Source organism: Coregonus lavaretus (genome assembly GCF_964263955.1).
Source record: "Coregonus lavaretus genome assembly, chromosome: 23".
NCBI classification, from domain to species: domain Eukaryota; kingdom Metazoa; phylum Chordata; class Actinopteri; order Salmoniformes; family Salmonidae; genus Coregonus; species Coregonus lavaretus.
The window spans coordinates 3,706,119-3,732,836 of NC_140010.1; the positions used below are offsets into that span (position 1 = coordinate 3,706,119).

At 44.0% G+C, this 26,718-nt stretch overlaps 1 protein-coding gene across 1 annotated transcript; it reads right to left on the reverse strand.

Moving 5' to 3' along the window:
- LOC311099036 (NAD kinase-like) lies at positions 1 to 26,718 on the reverse strand. Its single transcript, XM_084139637.1, has 13 exons — positions 26,489 to 26,718; positions 25,685 to 25,948; positions 25,147 to 25,230; positions 17,053 to 17,182; positions 16,610 to 16,718; positions 16,372 to 16,457; positions 14,789 to 14,891; positions 14,468 to 14,594; positions 14,137 to 14,224; positions 1,451 to 1,550; positions 1,199 to 1,356; positions 994 to 1,076; positions 1 to 670 (listed from the first exon to the last, which is right to left on the reverse strand). The coding sequence occupies exons 2-13, from the start codon at positions 25,945 to 25,947 to the stop codon at positions 508 to 510; spliced, it is 1,494 nt and encodes a 497-aa protein (XP_083995763.1). The 5' UTR covers position 25,948; positions 26,489 to 26,718; the 3' UTR covers positions 1 to 507.

Below are 26,718 nucleotides of genomic sequence, written 5' to 3' on the forward strand. Positions count from 1 at the left end.
CCATAGGACTCTGGTCAAAAGTAGTGCCCTATATAGGGAAATAGGGTACCGTTTTGGGACATACCCAGCCATCATTCTCCCAGATCAGCTGTGTGGCCTGTAGCCATCTATTCTAGTCATCTGAAGGGACAAGCATACTATTTGGAATGTAACTGACACTAAAACAGAGGGATGATTAGAACTACAATAATATATAATGCTACATGTTAACTGAATCATCCAGCCAGTGGCCCCATGAAAATCACAGTCAGTTAGCATCATAACCTGTTTAACATGAATATGACTGCTTTCTAGTATAATTCCCTGACAAGACTGTGTATATGTATGTATATGTGTATGTATGTATGTATGTATGTATAGCTAGCTAGCTAGATAGATAGATATGCTTACGTGCTTGTGTGTGTTTTCAGTTTCTGTGTACATCTATGTGTGTGTGAGTGTGCATGCGTACCTGTCTTTCTGTGTGTGTGTGTGTGTGTGTGTGTGTGTGTGTGTGTGTGTGTGTGTTCAGTTCTCTGTATCGGAGGAGTCCGAGACATGGTCAGCCAGACGAGCTTGTTTCTTTCTGACGTTCCAATGCAGACACTGAGCCAGACTCTCAAACCAGTCATACACCAGGTCATGACAACAGATAGATGGTACTGGGTAGCACGACGTAGTGATCTTTATACTGCAGGGAGAGAGGAGGGGGAGAGGAGAAGAGAGAGGGAGAGGTGAGGAAAGAGAAGGTGAGAAGAGGAGGGGGAGGTAAGAGGAGTGGAAAGAGGGAGAGGTGGGGAGAGGGGGAGAGTAGTGTGAGGGTAAGAGAGAGAGGAGGGGAGAGAAGAGGAGAGGTGGAGAGGATAGGGGGGGGTGGAGAGGAGAGGGGGGGTGGAGAGGAGAGGGGATCAGGGTTGATTAGTGTTCTAACATAGATCTTACATTCTACCTGCTAGTATGTCGGAGCTATTACACTATAGTAAATGGTGGTAAGGTGAAGGACAGTGAAGTTACCAATCTCCATGTCTGATCTCCTGTCTCTTCCTACCGTCGAACGACACCCAGCAAGTGTTCCTGGCATCAGGGGAGAGGGTGATCTGCAGACAGACAGAGAGACAGACCAGGGGAAGAGTTCAACACAGCCATAAGACAGACAGACAGACAGACACCCTCCCCACCCCACTCCGTTCCTTCCCTCCCCTTTCCTCCACACTCTCACCATCAGCTCGACCCCAGCAGGCACCACTATAGGTCTGAAGGAGAGGGAGTGTGGGCAGATGGGGGTGACCATGATGGCTGGGACATTAGGATGGATCATTGAGGCTCCTGCTGCTGCTGCATACGCTGTGCTGCCTGTAGGGGTCGACACGATCACACCTGAAGAGAAGAGGAGATAGATGGAGAGATCGAGAGGTGCTCAAGATAGAGGAGTATTTGTTGGTGCCACCACTGTGTTGTGTCCTGTACTCACCATCTCCCTGTACAGAGGTGATGAGGCGTCCGTCTAGGTACAGGTCAACATTAGACAAGTAGGAGGAGGGGCCTCGGTCCACCACCACCTCATTCAGAACCTACACACACACACAATGTATGTATGTTTTTTTGAACAGCATAGTTTTGAAACAAGGAATAATGGTTTAATGAACTGAGATTGGTGAAATAGTATTTGATGGCCTGTCTAACCATTCATTGCTTTGTCAACATTGGACAATGAAAAACCACGTTGTTAAGCTAGCTAAATTCAAATGTGTCAATTAGCTTACTAGCTAGCTCCAACTGTTTACTGGTGGTAGCCATAGCAACATGGCCACCGAGGCAGCGCTAGCAGCACAAGCAGCAGCAGAGACCAGCAGAAATCAAATCAGGGAAGAATCAGTTTTAAACACAGAATTCAGAGGGAGAACCCATAAACTTGCTGACTGCTCACACAACAGGACGGTTACAAACCTGTTATTTTACACAGACCCCACTACTGCTTGGCATACAGCTGTAACCAGGCATTTCAGCTATAGGACAAAGAAAGGCATCTGCAAGGGAAGGCAAACCCACACTTCTGAGGACAGTGAAAAGGAAAACCGGTTTCTGACGGTAAACGTGTGCCAGAACGGCACTGTCATGGTCCAGGGCAGTGAGGCTGAGTGCAGGACTTCCTCACCTTAAGGAAGACACCGGAAACCAAAAAGGACAAGGACAGCACCCCGACCTCTCTCCTCACCTCAGGCACTCCAACAGCAGGAGCCCAGACCCACACAACAGCTCTGTCCTCCCCCCTGCCTGACTACGACCACCAGAGCCAAGACCACACCACCATCAGCCTGCTGAGAGACGGGCCGGCTCTGTTACAGGTATGGGTTACTGAGCTAAAGGAGCAGTGCCCCAGCTACACCACCTCCAGCCCAGACACAGAGCTTCTACAGGACCAGATCTACCAATGCAGGACCCAGCTGAAGAACACTGTCCAGGAGCCGAGAGAGAGCCTCACCACAGCTCTTGAGGTGGTAAAGGTCACCATGAGGAGAGAACCTTACCACAGCTCTTGAGGAAGTAAAGGCAACCATGAGGAGAGAACCTTACCACAGCTCTTGAGGAAGTAAAGGTCACCATGAGGAGAGAACCTTACCACAGCTCTTGAGGAAGTAAAGGCAACCATGAGGAGATAACCTTACCACAGCTCTTGAGGAAGTAAAGGCCACCATGAGGAGAGAACCTTACCACAGCTCTTGAGGAAGTAAAGGCCACCATGAGGAGAGAACCTTACCACAGCTCTTGAGGAGGTACAGGCCACCATGAGGAGAGAACCTTACCACAGCTCTTGAGGAGGTACAGGCCACCATGAGGAGAGAACCTTACCACAGCTCTTGAGGAAGTAAAGGCAACCATGAGGAGAGAACCTTACCACAGCTCGAGGAAGTAAAGGCAACCATGAGGAGAGAACCTTACCACAGCTCTTGAGAAAGTAAAGGCAACCATGAGGAGAGAACCTGTGCAGGTACAGTGCCTTGCAAAAGTATTCATCCACCTTAGCATTTTTCCTATTTTGTTGCATTACAACCTGTAATTTAAATGAATTTTTATTTGGATTTCATGTAATGGACATACACAAAATAGTCCAAATTGGTGAAGTGAAATTAAAAAAATAACTTGTTCTACAAAATAAATAATGGAAAAGTGGTGCGTGCATATGTATTCTCCCCCTTTGCTATGAAGCCCCTAAATAAGATCTGGCGCAACCAATTACTTTCAGAAGTCACATAATTAGTTAAATAAAGTCCACCTGTGTGCAATCTAAGTGTCACATGATCTCAGTATATATATATATAAAAAATTCCAACAATTGTTTACAGACAGATTATTTAACTTATAATTCACTGTATCACAATTCCAGTGGGTCAGAAGTTTACATACACTAAGTTGACTCTGCCTTTAAACAGCTTGGAATATTCCAGAAAATGTCATGGCTTTAGAAGCTTCTGATAGGCGAATTGACATAATTTGAGTGAATTGGAGGTGTACCTGTGGATGTATTTCAAGGCCTACCTTCAAACTCAGTGCCTCTTTGCTTGACATCATGGGAAAATGAAAAGAAATCAGCAAAGACCTCAGAAAAAAAATGGTAGACCTCCACAGGTCTGGTTCATCCTTGGGAGCAATTCCCAAACACCTGAAGGTACCACATTCATCTGTACAAACAATAGTACGCAAGTATAAACACCATGGGACCACGCAGCCATCATACCGCTCAGGAAGGAGACGCGTTCTGTCTCCTAGAGATGAACGTACTTTGGTGTGAAAAGTGCAAATCAATCCCAGAACAACAGCAAAGGACCTTGTGAAGATGCTGGAGGAAACGGGTACAAACGTATCTATATCCACATAACCTGAAAGGCCGCTCAGCAAGGAAGAAGCCACTGTTCAAAAACCGGCATAAAAAAGCCAGACTACGGTTTGCAACTGCACATGGGGACAAAGATCGTACTTTTTGGAGAAATGTCCTCTGGTCTGAGCAAACAAAAATAGAACTGTTTGGCCATAATGACCATCGTTATATTTGGAGCCATCCCAACCGTGAAGCACGGGGGTGGCAGCATCATGCTGCGGGGGTGCTTTGCTGCAGGAGGGCCTGGTGCACTTCACAAAATAGATGGCATCATGAGGAAGGAAAATTATGTGGACATATTGAAGCAACATCTCAAGACATCAGTCAGGAAGTTCAAGCTTGGTTGCAAATGGGTCTTTCAAATGGACAATGACCACAAGCATACTTCCAAAGTTGTGGCAAAATGGCTTAAGGACAACAAAGTGAAGGTATTGGAGTGGCCATCACAAATCCCTGACCTCAATCCTATAGAAAATGTGTGGGCAGAACTGAAAAAGCGTGTGCGAGCAAGGAAGCCTACAAACCTGACTCAGTTACACCAGCTCTGTCAGGAGGAATGGGCCAAAATTCACCCAACTTATTGTGGGAAACTTGTGGAAGGCTACCCGAAACGCTTGACCCAAGTTAAACAATTTAAAGGCAATGCTGCCAAATACTATTTGAGTGTATGTATACTTCTGACCCACTGGGAATGTGATGAAAGAAATAAAAGCTGAAATAAATCATTCTCTCCTATTATTCTGACATTTCACATTCTTAAAATAAAGTGGTGATCCTAACTGACCTAAGATAGGGAATACATATATACACATCTGTTCTGAAAGGCCCCAGAGTCTGCAACACCACTAAGCAAGGGGCACAAGCAAGCGGCACCATGAAGACCAAGGAGCTCTCCAAACAGGTCAGGGACAAAGTTGTGGAGAAGTACAGATCAGGGTTGGGTTATAAAAAAATATCAGAAACTTTGAACATCCCACGGAGCACCATTAAATCCATTATTAAAAAATTAAAAGAATATGGCACCACAACAAACCTGCCAAGAGAGGGCCGCCCACCAAAACTCACAGACCAGGCAAGGAGGGCATTAATCAGAAAGGCAACAAAGAGACCAAAGATAACCCTGAAGGAGCTGCAAAGCTCCACAGCGGAGATTGGAGTATCTGTCCAGAGGGCCACTTTAAGCCGTACATTCCACAGAGCTGGGCTTTACGGAAGAGTGGCCAGAAAAAAGCTATGGCTTAAAGAGGCTCCCCAAACATATGGGAGAAGGTACTCTGGTCAGATGAGACTAAAATTGAGCTTTTTGGCCATCAAGGAAAACGCCATGTCTGGCGCAAACCCAACACCTCTCATCACCCCGAGAACACCATCCCCACAGTGAAGCATGGTGGTGGCAGCATCATGCTGTGGGGATGTTTTTCCATCGGCAGGGACTGGGAAACTGGTCAGATTTGAAGGAATTATGGTTGGCGCTAAATACAGGGAAATTCTTGAGGGAAACCGGTTTCAGTCTTCCAGAGATTTGAGACTGGGACGGAGGTTCACCTTCCAGCAGGACAATGACCCTAAGCATACTGCTAAAGCAACACTCGAGTGGTTTAAGGGGAAACATTTCAATGTCTTGGAATGGCCTAGTCAAAGTCCAGACCTCAATCCAATTGAGAATCTGTGGTATGACTTAAAGATTGCTGTACACCAGCGGAACCCATCCAACTTGAAGGAGCTGGAGCAGTTTTGCCTTGAAGAATGGGCAAAAATCCCAGTGGCTAGATGTGCCAAGCTTATAGAGACATACCCCAAGAGACTTGCAGCTGTAATTGCTGCAAAAGGTGGCTCTACAAAGTATTGACTTTGGGGGGGTGAATAGTTATGCAGGCTCAAGTTCTGTTTTTTTGTCTTATTTCTTGTTTGTTTCACAAAAAAACATATTTTGCATCAAGTGGTAGGCATGTTGTGTAAATCAAATGACACAAATCCATTTTAATTCCAGGTTGTAAGGCAACAAAATAGGAAAAATGCCAAGGGGAGTGAATACTTTCGCAAGCCACTGTAAAGGAGGAGATGGTAAAGGAGCTGTCCGTCATCTAGAGGGTGCTGCAGCACAGAGAACAGACTGTAGAGACTCCTAGAGAGAATCTGCAGGCCCTCATCAATACCGGAGTGGGCACATTCGCTATATAATGCAAAATGTTTTGTGACAAAACCATTAGCAGAGTTGAAAATGCAATGGAAAACCATTTAACTTGTATTGTTTTATCCGGTACATGGGAATTTAACCACTAAATGTATTTTTATGTGCACTAGGTCATGACAAACAGCCTTTTATCCGCAAAAAAATTTGATGGAAACATCTCTGCATGGAAAATGCACCTTGGGAAATATGCTAATTTGTGGGGACCCAAATGCACACACAGGAACTCTACCTGATCTAACGAGCACACGAGGGGACAGCTTTATTACAGGCCATACTGTTTCTAACTGTCTTCATCTCCCCCATAGAAACAACAGTGACAGCACCATCAATAAAAAAAGGAAGGGATCTGCTGCAGCTTTGTCGAAGCCTGGGTCTGTACTTTGTCAATGGTAGGTTACGAGGGGACTCTTTGGAGAGATTCACCCATTGCTCACCTCTTGGCCACAGCACAGTAGACTATATGATTACACACACTGACCCTTTCTCTCTCAGCTCATTCACTGTCAAGCCACTAACGCCTCTGTCCAATCACAGCCAAATGACCTTGTTCCTCAAAAGAACAGACATGGAAACAACCACACATTCACAGCCCAGTAAGCTGTACAACATCAGCAATTCATACAGATGGGCCCAAAACAGCACAGAAGAATACCAGAAAGCAACCAAAAAATCCAAACACTTTCTGGATACCACATCCACTCAGTCTTGCAGTAAAAAACAACTATATATTCAGGCAAACAGCAAAATAAGCACAACTGAAGAAAAAGAAAAGACTACAGATTTGTTTTTTTTACAGATTGTAAAATTATCAGGAAAAAACACTATTAAACCAAAAGCACAGAGACCCAAATAATAGTGAACGATGTCTTAATTACTGTGAGACTCTATAAACATACTCAGAAACAAAACAATCACAGTAAGCAAGCAACTGACACTAATTGAGGAGTCCATGAACACAAACAACTTCTGCCAAAATTGGAAACCTACCCCCCAAAAAATTAAAAAATTTAATATATATATATATTTATTTTAAATCGAGGAATTAGCGATAGAAAATGGTGACATATGGACAACCCATTTTAAAACACTACAACACCGTTCAAATTGATGGAAACGATGAACAATGCCAAATTCATGAGAAGTTGACTGGATTAGAAAAAGCTATAAAGGACAATCAAAATCCATTGGACCCCAATTACTGACCAGGAGCTCTATAAGAAACTTCACATTTTAAAAAGCATGTGGACCTGATGGCATCCTAAATGAGATGCTGAAATTCACTAATGCAACATTTCCATTGGCTATATCAAAACTGTTTAAATTGATCCTGAGTGTAGGTTATTTCCCTGACATCTGGTATGAAGGACTCATAACCCCAATCTTTAAGAACAGAGAAAAATTTGACCCTAACAATTCCAGAGGCATTTGTGTGAACAGTAACCTGGGGAAGGTTTTCTATAGTATTATAAATGTAAGAGTTATAAACTTCCTTAATAAAGCACAATGTCTTGAGTAAAAGCCAAATTGGATTTATACCAAAACACTGGACGACCAATCATATTTACACCCTACACATCCTGATAGATAAACATGTCCACTAAAATAATACCAAAATGTATGCTTGCTTTATTGACTTCCAAAAAGCATTTGATTTGGCATAGAGGAGTGTTCTACAAAGTTATGGAAAACATTACATAATTAAATCAATACGTGCAGCATCAAAACTGGCAAGAAAATAACAGAATTCTTTAACCAGGAGCAGGGCCTTCGCCAGGGTTGCAATCTCAGTCCGCGCTCGTCAATATTTACATAAATGAATTGGCCACTATTCTAGAAAAATCCTCAGTCCCTGGTGTTAGTCTCCACAATTCAGAGGTTAAATGCCTGCTCTTCACAGATGACCTATGCCTGCTTTCACCCACAGCACATGGCCTACAGCAGAGCCTGGACCTGCTAGAGCAGTACTGCCAGACCTGGGCTCTGGCACTAAACCCCCCAAAATAATGATTTTCCAGAGAAGATCCAGATGTCAGGGAATTAGACCAAAGTTCTCAATGGTACAAAATATATATTGTACTGCACACACTACAATTACTTAGGTTGAAATATAGAGTACTGCACACACGACAATTACAGTGAGGGAAAAAACATATTTGATCCCCTGCTGATTTTCTACGTTTGCCCACTGACAAAGAAATGATCAGTCTATAATTTTAATGGTAGGTTTATTTGAACAGTGAGAGACAGAATAACAAACAAAAAATCCAGAAAAACACATGTCAAAAATGTTATAAATTGATTTGCATTTTAATGAGGGAAATAAGTATTTGACCCCTCTGCAAAACATGACTCAGTACTTGGTGGCAAAACCCTTGTTGGCAATCACAGAGGTCAGACGTTTCTTGTAGTTGGCCACCAGGTTTGCACACATCTCAGGAGGGATTTTGTCCCACTCCTCTTTGCAGATCTTCTCCAAGTCATTAAGGTTTCGAGGCTGACGTTTGGCAACTCGAACCTTCAGCTCCCTCCACAGATTTTCTATGGGATTAAGGTCTGGAGACTGGCTAGGCCACTCCAGGACCTTAATGTGCTTCTTCTTGAGCCACTCCTTTGTTGCCTTGGCTGTGTGTTTTGGGTCATTGTCATGCTGGAATACCCATCCACGACCCATTTTCAATGCCCTGGCTGAGGGAAGGAGGTTCTCACCCAAGATTTGACGGTACATGGCCCCGTCCATCGTCCCTTTGATCCGGTGAAGTTGTCCTTTCCCCTTAGCATAATGTTTCCACCTCCATGTTTGACGGTGGGGATGGTGTTCTTGGGGTCATAGGCAGCATTCCTCCTCCTCCAAACACGGCGAGTTGAGTTGATGCCAAAGACCTTGATTTTGGTCTCATCTGACCACAACACTTTCACCCAGTTCTCCTCTGAATCATTCAGATGTTCATTGGCAAACTTCAGACGGGCCTGTATATGTGCTTTCTTGAGCAGGGGGACCTTGCGGGCGCTGCAGTATTTCAGTCCTTCACGGCGTAGTGTGTTACCAATTGTTTTCTTGGTGACTATGGTCCCAGCTGCCTTGAGATCATTGACAAGATCCTCCCGTGTAGTTCTGGGCTGATTCCTCTCCGTTCTCATGATCATTGCAACTCCACGAGGTGAGATCGTGCATGGAGCCCCAGGCCGAGGGAGATTGACAGTTATTTTGTGTTTCTTCCATTTGCGAATAATCGCACCAACTGTTGTCACCTTCTCACCAAGCTGCTTGGCGATGGTCTTGTAGCCCATTCCAGCCTTGTGTAGGTCTACAATCTTGTCCCTGACATCCTTAGAGAGCTCTTTGGTCTTGGCCATGGTGGAGAGTTTGGAATCTGATTGATTGATTGCTTCTGTGGACAGGTGTCTTTTATACAGGTAACAAGCTGAGATTAGGAGCACTCCCTTTAAGCGTGTGCTCCTAATCTCAACTCGTTACCTGTATAAAAGACACCTGGGAGCCAGAAATCTTTCTGATTGAGAGGGGGTCAAATACTTATTTCCCTCATTAAAATGCAAATCAATTTATAACATCATGTATTTTTCTGGATGTTTTTGTTGTTATTCTGTCTCTCACTGTTCAAATAAACCTACCATTAAAATTATAGACTGATCATTTCTTTGTCAGTGGGCAAACGTACAAAATCAGCAGGGGATCAAATACTTTTTTCCCCTCACTGTAATTAGCTCATGTGCTTTTCTTGACGAAGAGGAGATACTATATAATGTTGTTGGGTCTGTAACCACGAGGAGGGGATACTATATAATGTTGTTGGGTCTGTAACCACGAGGAGGGGATACTATATAATGTTGTTGGGTCTGTAACCACGAGGAGGGGATACTATATAATGTTGTTGGGTCTGTAACCATGAGGAGGGGATACTATATAATGTTGTTGGGTCTGTAACCACGAGGAGGGGATACTATATAATGTTGTAGGGTCTGTAACCATGAGGAGGGGATACTATATAATGTTGTTGGGTCTGTAACCACGAGGAGGGGATACTATATAATGTTGTAGGGTCTGTAACCACGAGGAGGGGATACTATATAATGTTGTAGGGTCTGTAACCATGGTTGCCAGTGACAGTCTCTTCCCGTTCAAATATTTATTTTCAACAGAAAGTTCAGTAATAGACCCATCTGATTCCAGTTGATAATAGCGAGGGTTGTTTTGTTTGTGCAATGGCTGTCTGTGCATCGGTATATTGTCTATAAACGTGGATCCTCATGATTGTATTTTCCTTCCTTTTTAGACCACACAGGCCTAATAAAATAGTTCAAATGGTAGGGTTAACCGAGTCTCTCCCTCTCTCTCAACTTAAAGAAGGGTAAAGATAAGGCCTCAACATCTTGCTGAATTTATCTGAACTAACATCTGAAACTCTGTCGGTGTCCATTTTGAAAGTGCTGAATGAATAGGCCTACCTCGTCGCAGCTCACTTGCTTGCACTAGCTTATACTTACAGTGGGGAGAACAAGTATTTGATACACTGCCGATTTTGCAGGTTTTCCTACTTACAAAGCATGTAGAGGTCTGTAATTTTTATCATAGGTACACTTCAACTGTGAGAGACGGAATCTAAAACAAAAATCCAGAAAATCACATTGTATGATTTTTAAGTAATTAATTTGCATTTTATTGCATGACATAAGTATTTGATCACCTAACAACCAGTAAGAATTCCGGCTCTCACAGACCTGTTAGTTTTTCTTTAAGAAGCCCTCCTGTTCTCCACTCATTACCTGTATTAACTGCACCTGTTTGAACTCGTTACCTGTATAAAAGACACATGTTGACACACTCAATCAAACAGACTCCAACCTCTCCACAATGGCCAAGACCAGAGAGCTGTGTAAGGACATCAGGGATAAAATTGTAGACCTGCACAAGGCTGGGATGGGCTACAGGACAATAGGCAAGCAGCTTGGTGAGAAGGCAACAACTGTTGGCGCAATTATTAGAAAATGGAAGTAGTTCAAGATGACGGTTAATTACCCTCGGTCTAGGGCTCCATGCAAGATCTCACCTCGTGGGGCATCAATGATCATGAGGAAGGTGAGGGATCAGCCCAGAACTACACGGCAGGACCTGGTCAATGACCTGAAGAGAGCTGGGACCACAGTCTCAAAGAAAACCATTAGTAACACACTATGCCATCATGGATTAAAATCCTGCAGCGCACGCAAGGTCCCCCTGCTCAAGCCAGCGCATGTCCAGGCCCGTCTGAAGTTTGCCAATGACCATCTGGATGATCCAGAGGAGGAATGGGAGAAGGTCGTGTGGTCTGATGAGACAAAAATATAGCTTTTTGGTCTAAACTCCACTCGCCGTGTTTGGAGGAAGAAGAAGGATGAGTACAACCCCAAGAACACCATCCCAACCGTGAAACATGGAGGTGGAAACATTATTCTTTGGGGATGCTTTTCTGCAAAGGGGACAGGACGACTGCACCGTATTGATGGGAGGATGGATGGGGCCATGTATCGCGAGATAATGGCCAACAACCTCCTTGCCTCAGTAAGAGCATTGAAGATGGGTCGTGGCTGGGTCTTCCAGCATGATAACGACCCGAAACACACAGCCAGGGCAACTAAGGAGTGGCTCCGTAAGAAGCATCTCAAGGTCCTGGAGTGGCCTAGCCAGTCTCCAGACCTGAACCCAATAGAAAATCTTTGGAGGGAGCTGAAAGTCCGTATTGCCCAGCGACAGCCCCGAAACCTGAAGGATCTGGAGAAGGTCTGTATGGAGGAGTGGGCCAAAATCCCTGCTGCAGTGTGTGCAAACCTGGTCAAGACCTACAGGAAACGTATGATCTCTGTAATTGCAAACAAAGGTTTCTGTACCAAATATTAAGTTCTGCTTTTCTGATGTATCAAATACTTATGTCATGCAATAAAATGCAAATTAATTACTTTAAAAAAATCATACAATGTGATTTTCTGGAATTTTGTTTTAGATTCCGTCTCTCACAGTTGAAGTGTACCTATGATAAAAAATGACGGGCCTCTACATGCTTTGTAAGTAGGAAAACCTGCAAAATCGGCAGTGTATCAAATACTTGTTCTCCCCACTGTAGAGAGCTAAGAGTTACTGATATAGGAATAAATTATGAATTTACTGAACATAAAATGTAATTTGTTTGGGTTCAAAACTCAAAACTCATTTTGGCCTTCGCTATGACTGAAGGAGAATGTGGATCTTACCGACTTACACAAATCCACAAGGAGTCAGTAGAAACCACACTTGTTTACGCAAGTCAGCCATATCAGCTATGGTTTTTTTAAAAGGCAGTAAATGAGGCTGAATGAACTGTTTCGCTGCCAGACAAGGCTCCGCTGATAGCCAGGTGTAGCAGTGGTAAGGATTCACTCCATGGTGCTGAAAAGAAAGCTCTGCTGTTGGGACAGCTTTATGGAGGCCCTAACAGTTTGTGGGCACCGTTTGTCACCGTTATAGTGCAATTAATGTATTGTTTAGTGTTGTGGCTTTGCTGGCATGGATATTTTTTATTTTATTTTTTTATAAGTTGAGTTTGCCCTACCAAGATTTACATGCTAAAATCGCCACTGAACATAACACAACAGTATACAATAAAGAACAGGTGTGTGTGTGTGTGTGTGTGTGTGTGTTCCCCAGCCATTTCCTCTGCTTCACCCTCCCTCTTCAGTCACTGAAGAATGGTCGCCTTGACCTTTTTGAGCGCCGCCACTTGCTAACGGCCAGGACCTAAAATGTACTTTTTGGTACACCAGCCACTGTGGCCGGTAGATTAAAGAATGTACCGCCACTAAAGATTTCTTACCAGCCCAAAATATTTATTTTGCTAAAATTACACCAACAAAACACAGAAAAAACAGATGAGCATGCTTTGTAATGTTCATAAAACAATACATGTATTACTAGTCAGAAGTAAATGTGGTATATTGTTTAATTTCCTTTTTTTAACCAAAACATCACAGATGAGACAAACATTTTTACCTGCCCCTTTAAGGGCGGGAGGTTACCATGGTAATGCGATTCCAGTCATGTGTGAGATTGAGAGTCTGACTAGTATCTGCTTTCTCTTCCCTAGCAGTTGAAACTCAAACATTGAAAAACAACCTAGCTTGTAAACAAAACAATGTAAATAGCCAAGGAACTAGGACAGAGTCTCACTTCAGTAGACTTCCGTTTCAAGTAAATGAAACAACATTTTATGCCTGTGCACATCGGTTCAGGTCAGGGAGATACAACCATATTCTCTAGAATACCATAGTATCTAGCCATAGCCAATAGACAACGCAAATGCCACAGCAACTCCGGGCCGCAGACAGGCTGGGAGAGAGTCAAATGTCCATTCTAATAGGCCTATTTGCCCAACATTGGAATGATATTTTAATATTATACATTTCATTAACCTAAATAATTACATATGCAATGCCAAGCCAGCCATGTCATTGTTTGAAACCTGGACGTCTTACCTTGTTTTTAATAGCCTTCAGCCAAAATCCCACCATAGACAAAAAGCGAAGATTTCCTGATATGCCGTTGAAACCAGTATTTCTTCTTCTACTGTCCAAAGGCAGTAAAGCACAATCCTATTGTTGCATCTTCAGATATTCCCTCTACATTTCTGTCAATAGGCTGTATATCCATCTCTGTCGCGTTATAAAAACCGCTCACGTCAGGTGCTCGTTTGAGAATGGCGTTCTCGTAATAGTATTTTGGAACATATGGCCGAGACAAGTGAACACATTGCTGGAGCTTGTGATGTGAATTATTCATAGTTTAACAACTTTTAAGCTAAATGTTGTGATTCTGTTTCATCAACCTCGTCTTTGTGTTTAAACATTTTAGTATGGAACCACTGTTGTATCCATTTTATATTTTTCTGGCCTATTGTCCCGCACCTGTCCCAACGTCTGTTTTGAACCGTACCAGACATTTTTTTATCGTCCCCGGGACGACGGGACGCCCTTAACTTCGAGCTCTGCTAGGGAGTAGGGACAAGGGGTTAGTGCTTAGTGCCTAAGGGTTAGGAGCTTGGGGTTAGGGAGTCAGTCTCACCTGCATCTGTAGGGTAACCTTCCCGGCCTCGCTGTTGGTGTGTCCATGTTGCAGCAGACCGTTGTGCTCTGTGTCTGGCTGGCCCCCGGTGTGGCCCCCAGGTTGGCCCATGCCCCCAGACCCCAGGGCCCCAGACCCCAGGGCCCCAGACTCCAGGGCCCCAGACCCCAGGGCCCCAGACCCCAGGGCCCCAGACCCCAGGCCCCCAGACCCCAGGGCCCCAGACCCCAGGCCCCCAGACCCCAGGGCCCCAGACCCCAGGGCCCCAGACCCCAGGGCCCCAGACCCCAGGGCCCCAGACCCCAGGCCCCCAGACCCCAGGCCCCCAGACCCCAGGGCCCCAGACCCCAGGGCCCCGGTCCCCTGGTACTGCTGCTGGCCTGGCTGGCCTGTCCTCTGGAGCATGTCTTTCACCACCTTCACCTTCAGACGACTACGCAGCGTGATGGCTGCATTACCTGGTACACATACGGATACACACAGGTAAATACACACACACACACACACACACACACACACACACACACACACAGGTAAACACACACAGACAGACAGACAGACAGACACACAAAGACATCCATCAGATCATGAACTGGCAGATATATCACTGATTGACAGCACTATTTATTTTAATTTGAAAGGAATCCTCTACCTTCAAATACTTTAGCCACCTCTGTCTTGTATGATTCAAACTTGAACGGTGTCAGAAAACCCAGAGAACCCAGGTGGAACGCCATAACTGGAGGAACACTGCCCTGAGAGAGAGAGAGATGGACGGGGAGAGAGAGAAAGAGAAGAGAGAAAAACATAGGGCGGTAGGTAGCCTAGCGGTTAAGACCGTTGGTCGATGTGCCCTTGAGCAAGGCACTTAACCCTAATCGCTCCTGTAAGTAGCTCTGGATAAGAGCGTCTACTAAATGACAAATGTAATTGTAGCTATAAGTACTGGAAATATGACGGAGAATAAAGCATCTGTCATCATTTCCTGTTCCAGATAGAAGAGGCTGGTGGGAGGAGCTATAGGAGGACAGGCTCATTATAATAATATAATATAATATGCCATTTAGCAGACGCTTTTATCCAAAGCGACTTACAGTCATGCGTGCATACATTTTTTTTGTGTATGGGTGGTCCCGGGGATCGAACCCACTACCTTGGCGTTACAAGCGCCGTGCTCTACCAGCTGAGGTAGCTGGAATGGAAGCCAAGTCATGTTGATTCCATTTCAGCCAAGTCATGTTGATTCCATTTCAGCCATTACAATAACTCTGTCCCCCTATGGGCCCTGTTCAAAAAGTAGTGAGCTATGTAGGGACTGAGGTGCCATTTGGGATGCACACAAGTCTGGCCAATGAAACCAGACAACTCAACATCACGTCTTCACGTCATTCTGTTCTGTTCCAAGTACGATGATGATGATGGTGGTGACGATGATGGTGGTGGTGGTGAAGATTAACATGGAGACAATGATGACGACTAACCCAAACACACTGTCCCAGACGGAACCCAGACAGAACCCAGACGGAACCCAGACAGAACCCAGACAGAACCCAGACAGCCACTCATCACCAAACACACACAGCCAGCCTGCCCTGAACCACACAAGTACAAGACTCTGGTTAGATTCAGCAGGTGTTAGAGCATACTATAACTCAGGGGTTCCCAAACCTTTTCACTCGGGGCACCCTCCCCCCCCCCCTCCCTTCCAGTGTTGGGGAACACATAACCCTAACCCAATTTCGAAATTGCACCTTGTGCGTTCTACTATTACAACTTTCAAGAGTAAGTTTAAACATGACTGAGTTCCATTAAAGAAAAAAAAAAGAAACGAATAAAACCACAGTTTGAAACCACTGTGTTAGAGCAGGGCTGGAGCAAAACCCTGCTATACTGGGTCTGTTTCTGAGTACATAGAGAGCCCCCACCCCCGCCCCCAGTAAACTGCAGAGCAGGGCTAGGCAACCCTGGTCCTGGGGGGCCGCAGGAACGTCATGTTTTTGGTTTAACTGACCTGGAAGACCAGGTGTTGTTGAATTTAGGCAATCACTGAACTGATCAATTAGCTCAGTCGGTCAGCTGTGATGCCTAGTTGGAACAAAATCCTGCAGTACCTGAGGCATTCCATGAACAGGGTTGCCCAGGAACAGGGTTGCCCAGGAACAGGGTTGCCCAGGAACAGGGTTGCCCAGGAACAGGGTTGCCAACCCCTGGTGTACTGTATGTGTTAGTGGGTACCTGGAAGAGAGAGGAGGCGTAGAGTAGAGTCCCGTCTCCTCCCAGACATATGATGAGGTCAATACAGTGAGAGATGTCATCATAACCTGGATAGGAAACACAGGTCAGGAGGTCAGGCTTTCAGTATAACTATATGTTGTAGCCGTGTAACCCAACACACACACGTTTACTGGGACCGTTTGGCTGGAGAGGAATGGATCTGACACACTGCTGGGTGGATGTTATGGGTGTTTGTTACCTTCTCTGAAGGTACAGAGTTGGTTTCGGATTGAGGCGAAGGTCTCGTCCGTAGTGAGGGAGACGTCAGCCACAACCCTCCTCTCCACATACACCATCATCTGCTTCTCCTGGAAAACATGGACCTGGAATGTCACTTCACTTCCTCGATACCGAATTGAAAACGCCAACCCTGGCAGGTACCCAGTAGAACTGATTAGGACTGAACAGTCTGATATCATCATAGCGCAGCATGTATGAGACAAGCAAAAGACTACAAAATGAATGCTTTCATTACATTCTGACTGCATGCTTCCACCAAGAGAGATATTTCTAAAACTGCATTGATTTCTATAGTTCTACCATTGATAATATACATAGTTCCTATTCAAACTGGTTGAACACATCATAAACAACAACGTGCAAGCAGACACACACACTCACTTCATCTCTACGATACAGTACCTCAACAAGGAAGCGGCAGAGTTCTTTGAACGGTTCCACCAGGCTCTCGTCTCGTATCTTCCTGATGACCAGAACGTTGACTGGAGGTTTGTTCCACGTCAGGCGCTGACTGGCCGGATCCTGGATGTGCCTGAGGACGACAACACAACACAAACCCACGCACCAGACCATCAAATCAAACTTCATTAAAAAAAAAGTTACCTACATTTACCTACACATTTTACAGTTCGCCTCACAACATCAGGCACAGAACAGTGTAGCTACACACACGTCCATAGGCCGATTCCACATACCGCTTTACCAAAAAGACATTTTTAGATCTAGTCTTGAATTTCCTTATTTTTACCATTTACACGAAGTCCGGTGGTTGCGCTGAAAAGAATCCCTCATTTTCAAAAAAAATGGAGGCTGTTCTAAACAGTCATTCATTAACATTGTAAATACAGAATTAGATAACAAAGTCCAAACTCCACAGCTAGTCAGTCTCACCAGATCCCAGGGTGGATTATTTATCTTTACTGTGTAGATGGACAGTGTGTGTGTGTGTGTGTGTGTGTGTGTGTGTGTGTGTGTGTGTGTGTATGTGTGTGTGTGTAGGGTGGGTATTGTCATGCAAAAGCCTGCCTGTCTCATGGTAATTGACCGTTAATATAAGCAAGTTCAGCATCTCGAGGCTTCCACACATACAAGCCTCCTTCATACAAGCAGCTAATGCGCGCTTTTGGAACATATACATTTAATATCCACCATCACAATAAATCCATTATTTTAGGCAGGTCTAAAGAAACATCATGATATGAAGAAAATGTATTTCAGAAGAACAGAATATGAGTTATCTGGCTATGCGCCATGCCAATGGCAGCCTAGGATGTAGACTAGTTCATTTAGCAGACAAGATATGCTTATTAATCTGTGCCATTATTAGTATATTATATGATTTTATAGTAATATATGCCATTTAGCAGACGCTTTTATCCAAAGCGACTTACAGTCATGCGTGCATACATTTTATTTTTTTTGTGTATGGGTGGTCCCGGGGATCGAACCCACTACCTTGGCGTTACAAGCGCCGTGCTCTACCAGCTGAGCTACAGAGAAGAATATAATTGAACTTAGCTGAATAAAATACAAAGGATATTTTTTTCTATTCCAGAGAGAGTACGCATATGAAGTGGCTATGTTGAGCGTAAAAGTCATCACTTGAAACAGGTCCTATACGCGAGATTTAGAGTTATTTGGCAACTTTAGTTGTGAATGATACAAACCTAAGAATGTCTTAGAAATCAAAACATACACTGAACAAAAATAAAAACGCAACATACAACAATTTCAACGATTTTACTGAGTTATAGTTCATAAGGAAATCAGTAAATTGAAATAAATTCATTAGGTCCTAATCTATGGATTCCACATGACTGGGAATACAGATATGCATCAGTTGGTCACAGATACCTTTAAAAAAAAAAAAAAAAAGTAGAAGCGTGGATCAGAAAACCAGCCAGTATCTGGTGTGATCACCATTTGTCTCATGCAGCGCAACACATCTTATTCACATAGAGTTGATCAGGCTGTTGATTGTGGCCTGTAGAAGGTTGCCCCACTCCTCTTCAATGGCTGTGCGAAGTTGCTGGATATTGTCGGGAGCTGGATCACGCTGTCGTACACCTCGATCCAGAGCATCAGAAACATGCTCAATGGGTGACACGTCTGGTGAGCATGCAGGCCATAGAAGAACTGGGCCATTTTCAGCTTCCAGGAATTGTGTACAGATCCTTGTGACATGGGGCCGTGCATTATCATGCTGAAATATGAGGTGATGGCAGCGGATGAATGGCACGACAATGGGCCTCAGGATCTCGTCACGGTATCTCTGTGCATTCAAATTGCCATCGATAAAATGCAATTGTGTTCGTTGTCCGTAGCTTACGCCTGCCCATACCATAACCCCGCCGCCACCATGGGGCACTCTGTTCACAACGTTGACATCACCAACCAGCACTCCCACATGATGCCATATACACTGTCTGCCATCTGCCCGGTACAGTTGAAACCAAGATTCACCCCGTGAAGAGCACACTTCTTCAGCGGGCCAGTAGCAGAGTATGTGAGCGGAGCGAGGAGCGTGCCCAATTTAACTGTAGCGCGGAGCGAGATTCCCGAAGGCTGGAGGGTCGGCCTTCTCACCGGCTCCAATTTCGCTCCAGTAGAGCTCACTTCACGAGCTCAGGGCATGCCCGGCCCAGCATGCATTGTAGTCTACTTGTGTGCTGCTAATAGCCCCTTGCTTAAGCTACTGTCATGGAGTTTGCTAAATATTTTCATAAAGAAACTGATAAAACACACAGGTGCTAAATCAAGGTGACTTACAAAGATGAGGACCGAGACCAAGAGAGGGAGTGTGGTGATGTAGTGTCCACAACTAAAGAATCACTGTGGAATCTGAAAAGACACGTATCCCGAAAGCATGATGGTGTACTTACTACATGCACATGCTAACAGAAAGGAAGGAGGTGGGCGTGGAAGTATATTTATGTGCAATAGAACTGTTCCTTCTCACTTCATCTGACCTCGGGCCGAAATCCTCACTCCTCCCGACTCCACAGCTGTCCTACCTTATCAGTGACTGAAACCAGACTGTTGCCCTTTGCCTCCCTCCATAGGATCCATGACATATAACAATAACATGTTTGACAGAATGTAAACTTCCTGTTCAAGAAGCTTTCCGTTTTGTTTGGGTTATTTTGCCTAAAAACCTTTAAGAAAAAACCTACCTATAGAAAAATAAAATAACCAACTCTGCATCTCTGCCTGGGAAGAGTGGCCCAACGGGTGAGTGCATACATTTTATTTCTTTATTATTATTTTCTTCATACTGGCCCCCCTGTGGGAATCGAACCCACAACCCTGGCGTTGCAAGCGCCATGCTCTACCAACTGAGCTACACGGGGCCCCTTGTTTTTCCACCTTGTTACGTTACAGCCTTATTCTAAAATTGATTAAATTATTATTTTTTCCTCATCAATCTACACACACACACACACACACACACAATACCCCATAACGACAAAGTTTAAACAGATTTTTAGAATAACATAAAAAAGTATTACAAATAAACTGAAATACCTTATTTACATAAGTATTCAGACCCTTTGCTATGAGACTCGAAATTGAACTCAGGTGCATCCTGTTTCCATTGATCATCCTTGAGATGTTTCAACAACTTGGAGTCCACCTGTGGTAAATTCAATTGATTGGACATGATTTGGAAAGGCACACACCTGTCTATATAAGGTCCCACAGTTGACAGTGCATGTCAAAGCAAAAACCAAGCCATGATGTCGAAGGAATTCTCCGTAGAACTCCGAGACAGGATTGTGTCGAGGCACAGATATGGGGAAGGGTACGAAAACATTTCTGCAGCATTGAAGGTCCGCAAGAAAACAGTGGCTACATCATTCTTGAATGGAAGAATGTTGGAACCACCAAGACTCTTCCTAGAACTGGCCGCCCGGCCAAACTGAGCAATCGGGGGAGAAGGGTCTTGGTCAGGGAGGTGACCAAGAACCCGATTGTCACTCTGACAGAGCGCCAGAGTTCCATTGTGGAAAGGGGAGAACCTTCCAGAAGGCCATCCATCTCTGCAGCACTCCACCAATCAGGCCTTTATGGTAGAGTGGCCAGACGGAAGCCACTCGTCAGTAAAAAAGGCACATGACAGCCCACTTGGAGTTTGCCAAAAGGCACCTAAAGACTCTCAGACCATGACCAGTATGGCCAGGCGGCCAGCTCTAGGAAGAGTCTTGGTGGTTCCAAACTTCTTCCATTTAAGAATGATGGAGGCCACTGTGGTCTTGGGGACTGTCAATGCTGCAGAAATGTTTTGGTACCCTTCCCCAGAATAAATAATAATGATAATAATAATTAAAAATGTATGCACACATGACTAAGTCGCTTTGGATAAAAGCATCTGCTAAATGGCATATTATTATTATTATTATTAACGTAACAAAATGTGGAAAAGGGGAAGGTGTCTGAATACTTTCCAAATGCACTGTATATTCAAATACTTTTCATTCAAATCCATATGGTTTGGTTTCAATACTTCAAAACCAAATGGTAGGTCCAGGTAGTCACAAAAATAGATGGGTGTTGGTTAAATTGTGATTTTAATTAATGGAGTGAATTTGGAGCGGCATTTATTACTTTTTTTGTGAGCGCGGAGCGGAGTGGTTGGAAAGGACGTGGAGCGCTGGAGCGATCCATGAGCAATGAGCAGGATTTACTCAGGTTGTAACTGTCCTGTTATCTGGGAACAGCTCTGGTGGACATTCCTGCAGTCAGCATGCCAACTGCACGCTCCCTCAAAACTTGAGACATCTGTGGCATTGTGTTGTGTGACAAAACTGCAAATTTTAGAGTGGTCTTTTATTGTCCCCAGAACAAGGTGCACCTGTGTAATGATCATGCTGTTTAATCAGCTTCTTGATATGCCACACCTGTCAGGTGGATGGATTATCTTGGCAAAGGAGAAATGCTCACAAACAGGGATGTAAACAAATTTGTGCACAAAATTTGAGAGAAATAATATTGGAACATTTCTGGGATCTTTTACTTCATCTCATGAAACATGGGACCAACACTTTACATGTTGCCTTTATATTTTTGTCCAGTGTATATGGGCTGCATGATGTGACTATAGGCTATTGACGATTTGAGAAAGTCACAAAAAAAAAGAAGCTTGTGCTCTGTTCCTTGCCTCAGGCTGCACAGCTGTTCTCTCAAGTGATCATATTTTCACCCATCAGACTATTCTCAATTTAATGTTGTCTTTACTAATATGTAAAATTAGTTTTGATTTAGAATGGCCCATTATGAAATGTGCAGGAAGAGGGGCATGGGGGAAAATACATGTCCTCCGTATGCACTCAAATAGTGAATGGAGGCCGCTTTCCCCCCCAGTTCGTTTTTCAATCATGCTGGGTAGGAGCATGCAGCCTCTCGCTGTGCGACAGGTGATATTCCACCCAAACTCTGTATGCCATGGGGCTCTCCAACCCTGTTCTTGCAGCTACCCAGTGCTTAATTTGGGAAACCAAGCTAAATCTGTTCGGGAACATCGATAGTAACATGTTTCCACAACTAAACATATTTCATTAAACTGTTGACAGCCCCTCTCTCTCTCTCTGCACGCTGGAGAACGGAAGGAGAGAGAGAGGAGATGGAAACGCACAGTGGTGAGATATTCTAAAGCTAAAAAGGTAATGTGTCAGCCTATCAATTATAAAAATATGAAAAATGCCCTATGGCATAAGGTAACCAGTCCATCCGGCATGCATAATAATACAGTCCACACTCAAAGGCCATTACTAGAATTAGTTTAATTTTGGAGTATAGGCTAGACCAATTATGTACCAAAGACATCTTAAATCTGTCTTTTTTTCTGCCTTGCGTAATATATAGGCTATGTATTGTACAATGGCACAATCATTATTTTAATTCAGGGCTTTTTGGGGGGGGGGGGGGCTTGGGCTCATATATAGGCCTCTGCATAAGCTCTAATAGTATGGGTGTTTTGAATGAATCATCACCTTAGAAAGCGCTGTCCATTTCATTGTTTAGGCTTTGAAACAACATCCACAACAACCATGTTTTACACTCAGTTTCAACCTGTTGTTGAACTTCTTTCTTCAAATTGATCAATCACAGTGAGGTAAGTTTTTAAAAGCATGATACTGTTTTGATGATAAGTGTTTGATGTGATTTTTGTTTGCATTTGCATTGATGTCAGAGTGGTTAGAGGGACAATAGAGCGCTGAGTACCAGGCCGTTAGCGACCTGATGGCCGTTAGCCAGTTGGGTACAACCAACGCATGTCCTGAGTGCATAAAAGGAGATTATCGTGACTCAACGGTCACGTGGAATTTTACTGCGGTCATGACTCATGACAGCCGGTGTGGCGGTAATAGGTCACCACAACAGCCTAAGGCTAGACCCTCTGCAACCAAGCACCCTGTGTGTCCTGACCAGTGGCGGCTCCTGAAAAAATTCTCAGGGGGGGCAATTTTTCTGATGATTTAGGTGACCTACACACATTTTAAAAAAAGATATGTCCAGCAACAACATGAAGACAGGGGCAGCATATAAATCAATGCCAGAAGCATTTATTGACTGATCTCAAAAGTGTTGGCTTACAAAAGCAAAATAAGTTATCACAGTAAAAATAATCAAGGGTGTTCTTTCACATTCCTCAACACTGCATAAACAATATGCATTTCCATAAACAAATGAAATATCAGCTGAAAATACAGCATCTTGGTATTTGTTCAGATTGCAGGATCAACAAGAGCTTTTACCACATTTTTTGCCTCATGGTTGAATTGGAAATATGTGCACCTGAGCATAATTCACAACAAGCAAGCAGTAGCTTTTGATAGAGGCTACTGAAAACATTGATGCAAGTTATTGGTAATAAGAAATTTTTATAGACTTCCATATTCTGCCCTCTTGTATAGATTTGTGAAAATGAACAGTGAGACATTTTGCCTGAAAACAGAATTTGAAAATAATTTCTAGAAAAGGTAAACACAGCTATCTGTATGGCTTTGTAAAAATGAACAACCATATTCTGGCCAATTGTATAGATTTGTAAATATGAACAACCATATTCTGGCCAATTGTATAGATTTGTAAAAATGAACATGAACAGATTATTTTATTTTTTTTACTTTTTTTTAAATGAAAAATAACTATTTTAAACAACATCAACTGTGAACTGATTTGGGCGTGTGTGTGTTAAAGAGACAGACAGGGAGGGACAAAGAGAGAGAGAGGCTACATTACTTGTACTGAAACTGTTCTCTTCTCTCTTTCAATGCAGCAAAGCGGTCAATGACTTTCTCATTGAAATCAGGCATGCTGAGGACTAGTTCCCTCTCCATGGAAAGGATGGCCAGTGCATTCAGACGTTCCTGGCCCATTGAATTTCGCAGGAATGTCTTAACTCGTGTCAAAGTTGAGAAACATCTCTCAGCTTCAGCTGTTGTCATGGGAGTAGTTATGAGGATGTTCAACAGAGTCACAGTCTCAGAGAACGTCTCCTGGAGGTTGTAGCTCATGAGAACCTGGTACAGTGCCAGTGCACCACAGTTTGACTTTCTCGTCGTCGGCAAAAAGACAGTTCAGTCTCTCCAAAAGCACACTGGCGATTGAGACCGAGGTTGATTCCGAGATGGGAAGGAACTCAAAAAAGCGCTCCTGCACTTTGTGGTTGCTATCTATGTACCTCAGCACAAGCACCAGCTGTGTCTGTGTAGAAACGTCCGTGGTCTCGTCAGCTTGGATAGCTACGAAGTTCGCCGACTTCACCTCCTCCACAATATGTTCCCTCATGACCGCTAGCATACACTCCAGTAGCTCGTTTTGAATGGTCTTTGATGTGAACTTCTTTCAAAGAGACAATCGAGTTGCACTGAACATTAGCCATCTTGATAGTAGTACGTGAATTGATTGACGCTGCTACCCGCTCTTTTCTTAGTTACGTTCATGGTTATGTTACGTATGACGAAAGCGCGTAAGTGCAAGCCCTCAGAAACCCATAGAGATTGTATTGAAAGCTCTGATATTAGAAAAAAAAAGATTTTACATGATAGTCTATGAGAGACTCCTGGGCGATTTTCAACCTGACTGAAATCGCCCCAAAAGGGGCGGGGCCATTTGAAGCACGACTTTAGCCTGATTGGACATTTAGTGGCAGATCAGACGTCTAGATTAGAACACTGATAACTACTGTTGCCGTGATATAATTGATTAGAAAAAAAATCCCTTCCTTTTCCCGTTTGGCAGTGCGTCGCCCATATCGCCCTAATGAACACACCGCCCCTGGTCCTGACTCACAGTACCGGTTCATAGGACAATACTACCCAATCACAGCCCTGTCCTTAATGATCATCTTACCTCCTGATACTAGGACAGTTAGGTAAAGGATTCAATGCCAAATTACATAATTAAAATAACAAAGACAGCGAGGGAAACACATTCCAGATCCCATTCAGTTTGTACTGTACGTGCAATGAACTTCACACACCAATGACTTACATGACTGAGGTTGGGTTAGGAAGAATACAGGCTTTGGGTCCAAAGTGAGTGGCAGGATAAGGTCCATGGAGAAAGTGAGCTCTCCTGTAGAAGGTAGAAATGAGGACAGTCAGACAGACAGACAGAGAGAGTCAGCCAGACAGACAGACAGAGAGAGAGAGAATCAGACAGACAGACAGAATCAGACAGACAGTCAGACAGAGAGTCAGACAGAGAGTCAGACAGAGAGTCAGACAGAGAGTCAGACAGAGAGTGTCAGTCACTCCTAACCTAATCTAAAAGGTTGCAAGTAATCACTGTGAGACTACAGCATGTCCAACTAGCTACCCTAAGACATTACTGTGACTACAGCATGTCCAGCTAGCTACCCTAAGGCAGTACTTTTGCTATAATGGCATTATTGTCCCAGTAGTCTCATGTTAGCCTGGTCCCAGATCTTTTTGTGCTGTCTTGACAAATCCTATAGACAAGACAGCACACCAAGCAGCTACTGAAAGAGACTACTGTCCCAGGCTACATGCGTCTCTCAGACACACACCTTTTAGGGGAGGTCTCTGCCATCTCCGCCGTCGAAGACCCAGAGGGCTCGGAGTGTTCGTGTTGGCCCGGCAACCTGCGTTGCTCGCTGTCGGGCAGTAACAGGTGTTCCTGGTCATCCTGATGATGGCATTGGGACCTCTTCTCCTCCCGTCGTCTCTTAGGTGACTTCCTGTGTTTGGGGGTCGAGGACCTGACTGGCTCTGGAGGGTTGGTGCTTCTCTCTGGTGTTGCTAAGGAACAGGATGACTCCTGACTCTCCATCCTGTAGGAACACCCACACGTACACAGTACACACACATAAACTGGGGTTGAAACTGTAGATATCCTTGGTTGACCACATGCTGCAGCAGAGTGACTAGTGTCACCACAATGTAGTTAACAAAACCATGCAAATTGGGTTAACTGGGAAAATTTAGAAACACTATCAACATATGACCTGTCTAACTATATAGCTAGTCTAGCCCAAAGACCGGCAGATGACAGATGGCAATATTGAGCCGTTTCAATATCGCCATATGCTGGCCTTTGGGCTATAGCTAGTCTTGATAACTGGATAAAATTACTAGCTAGTTAGGTAGCTAACTAGCTAGCTATCTAAGCAGGCCAGCTTTAGCCAAAATATCAACTTGTATGAAGCCTACACTCCTGTGACCTTAGCATGACAGCCTTCTAAACAAAGAAAAGCACCAACTAACAAGACATCGCTAATATTGGTTTAGTGCCAATACAAGGTCAACTGGACTAAAATTAGTTAGCTAGCTAGCAAAAAAAACGCTACGGTTGTCTACGCTACTGTCGCTACCTTGAGTTGCTTAACAGCTCTTCTTACGACATCATCAGCACTGTGTTAGCTTCCACGGGTTTGATAGAAAACGAATGTGAGTAAATACTAGTAGCTGGTCAAGGGCAAACGTTATAATGCTAATTGAGTGTCTGTGGTTTTACATGCAAAGCTTTACCAAGCTAGCTATCAGAATATCAGCTGACCGAATCAAAACATAAAGTGGAAGCCGTTCGGAAACAGCTGCTTCG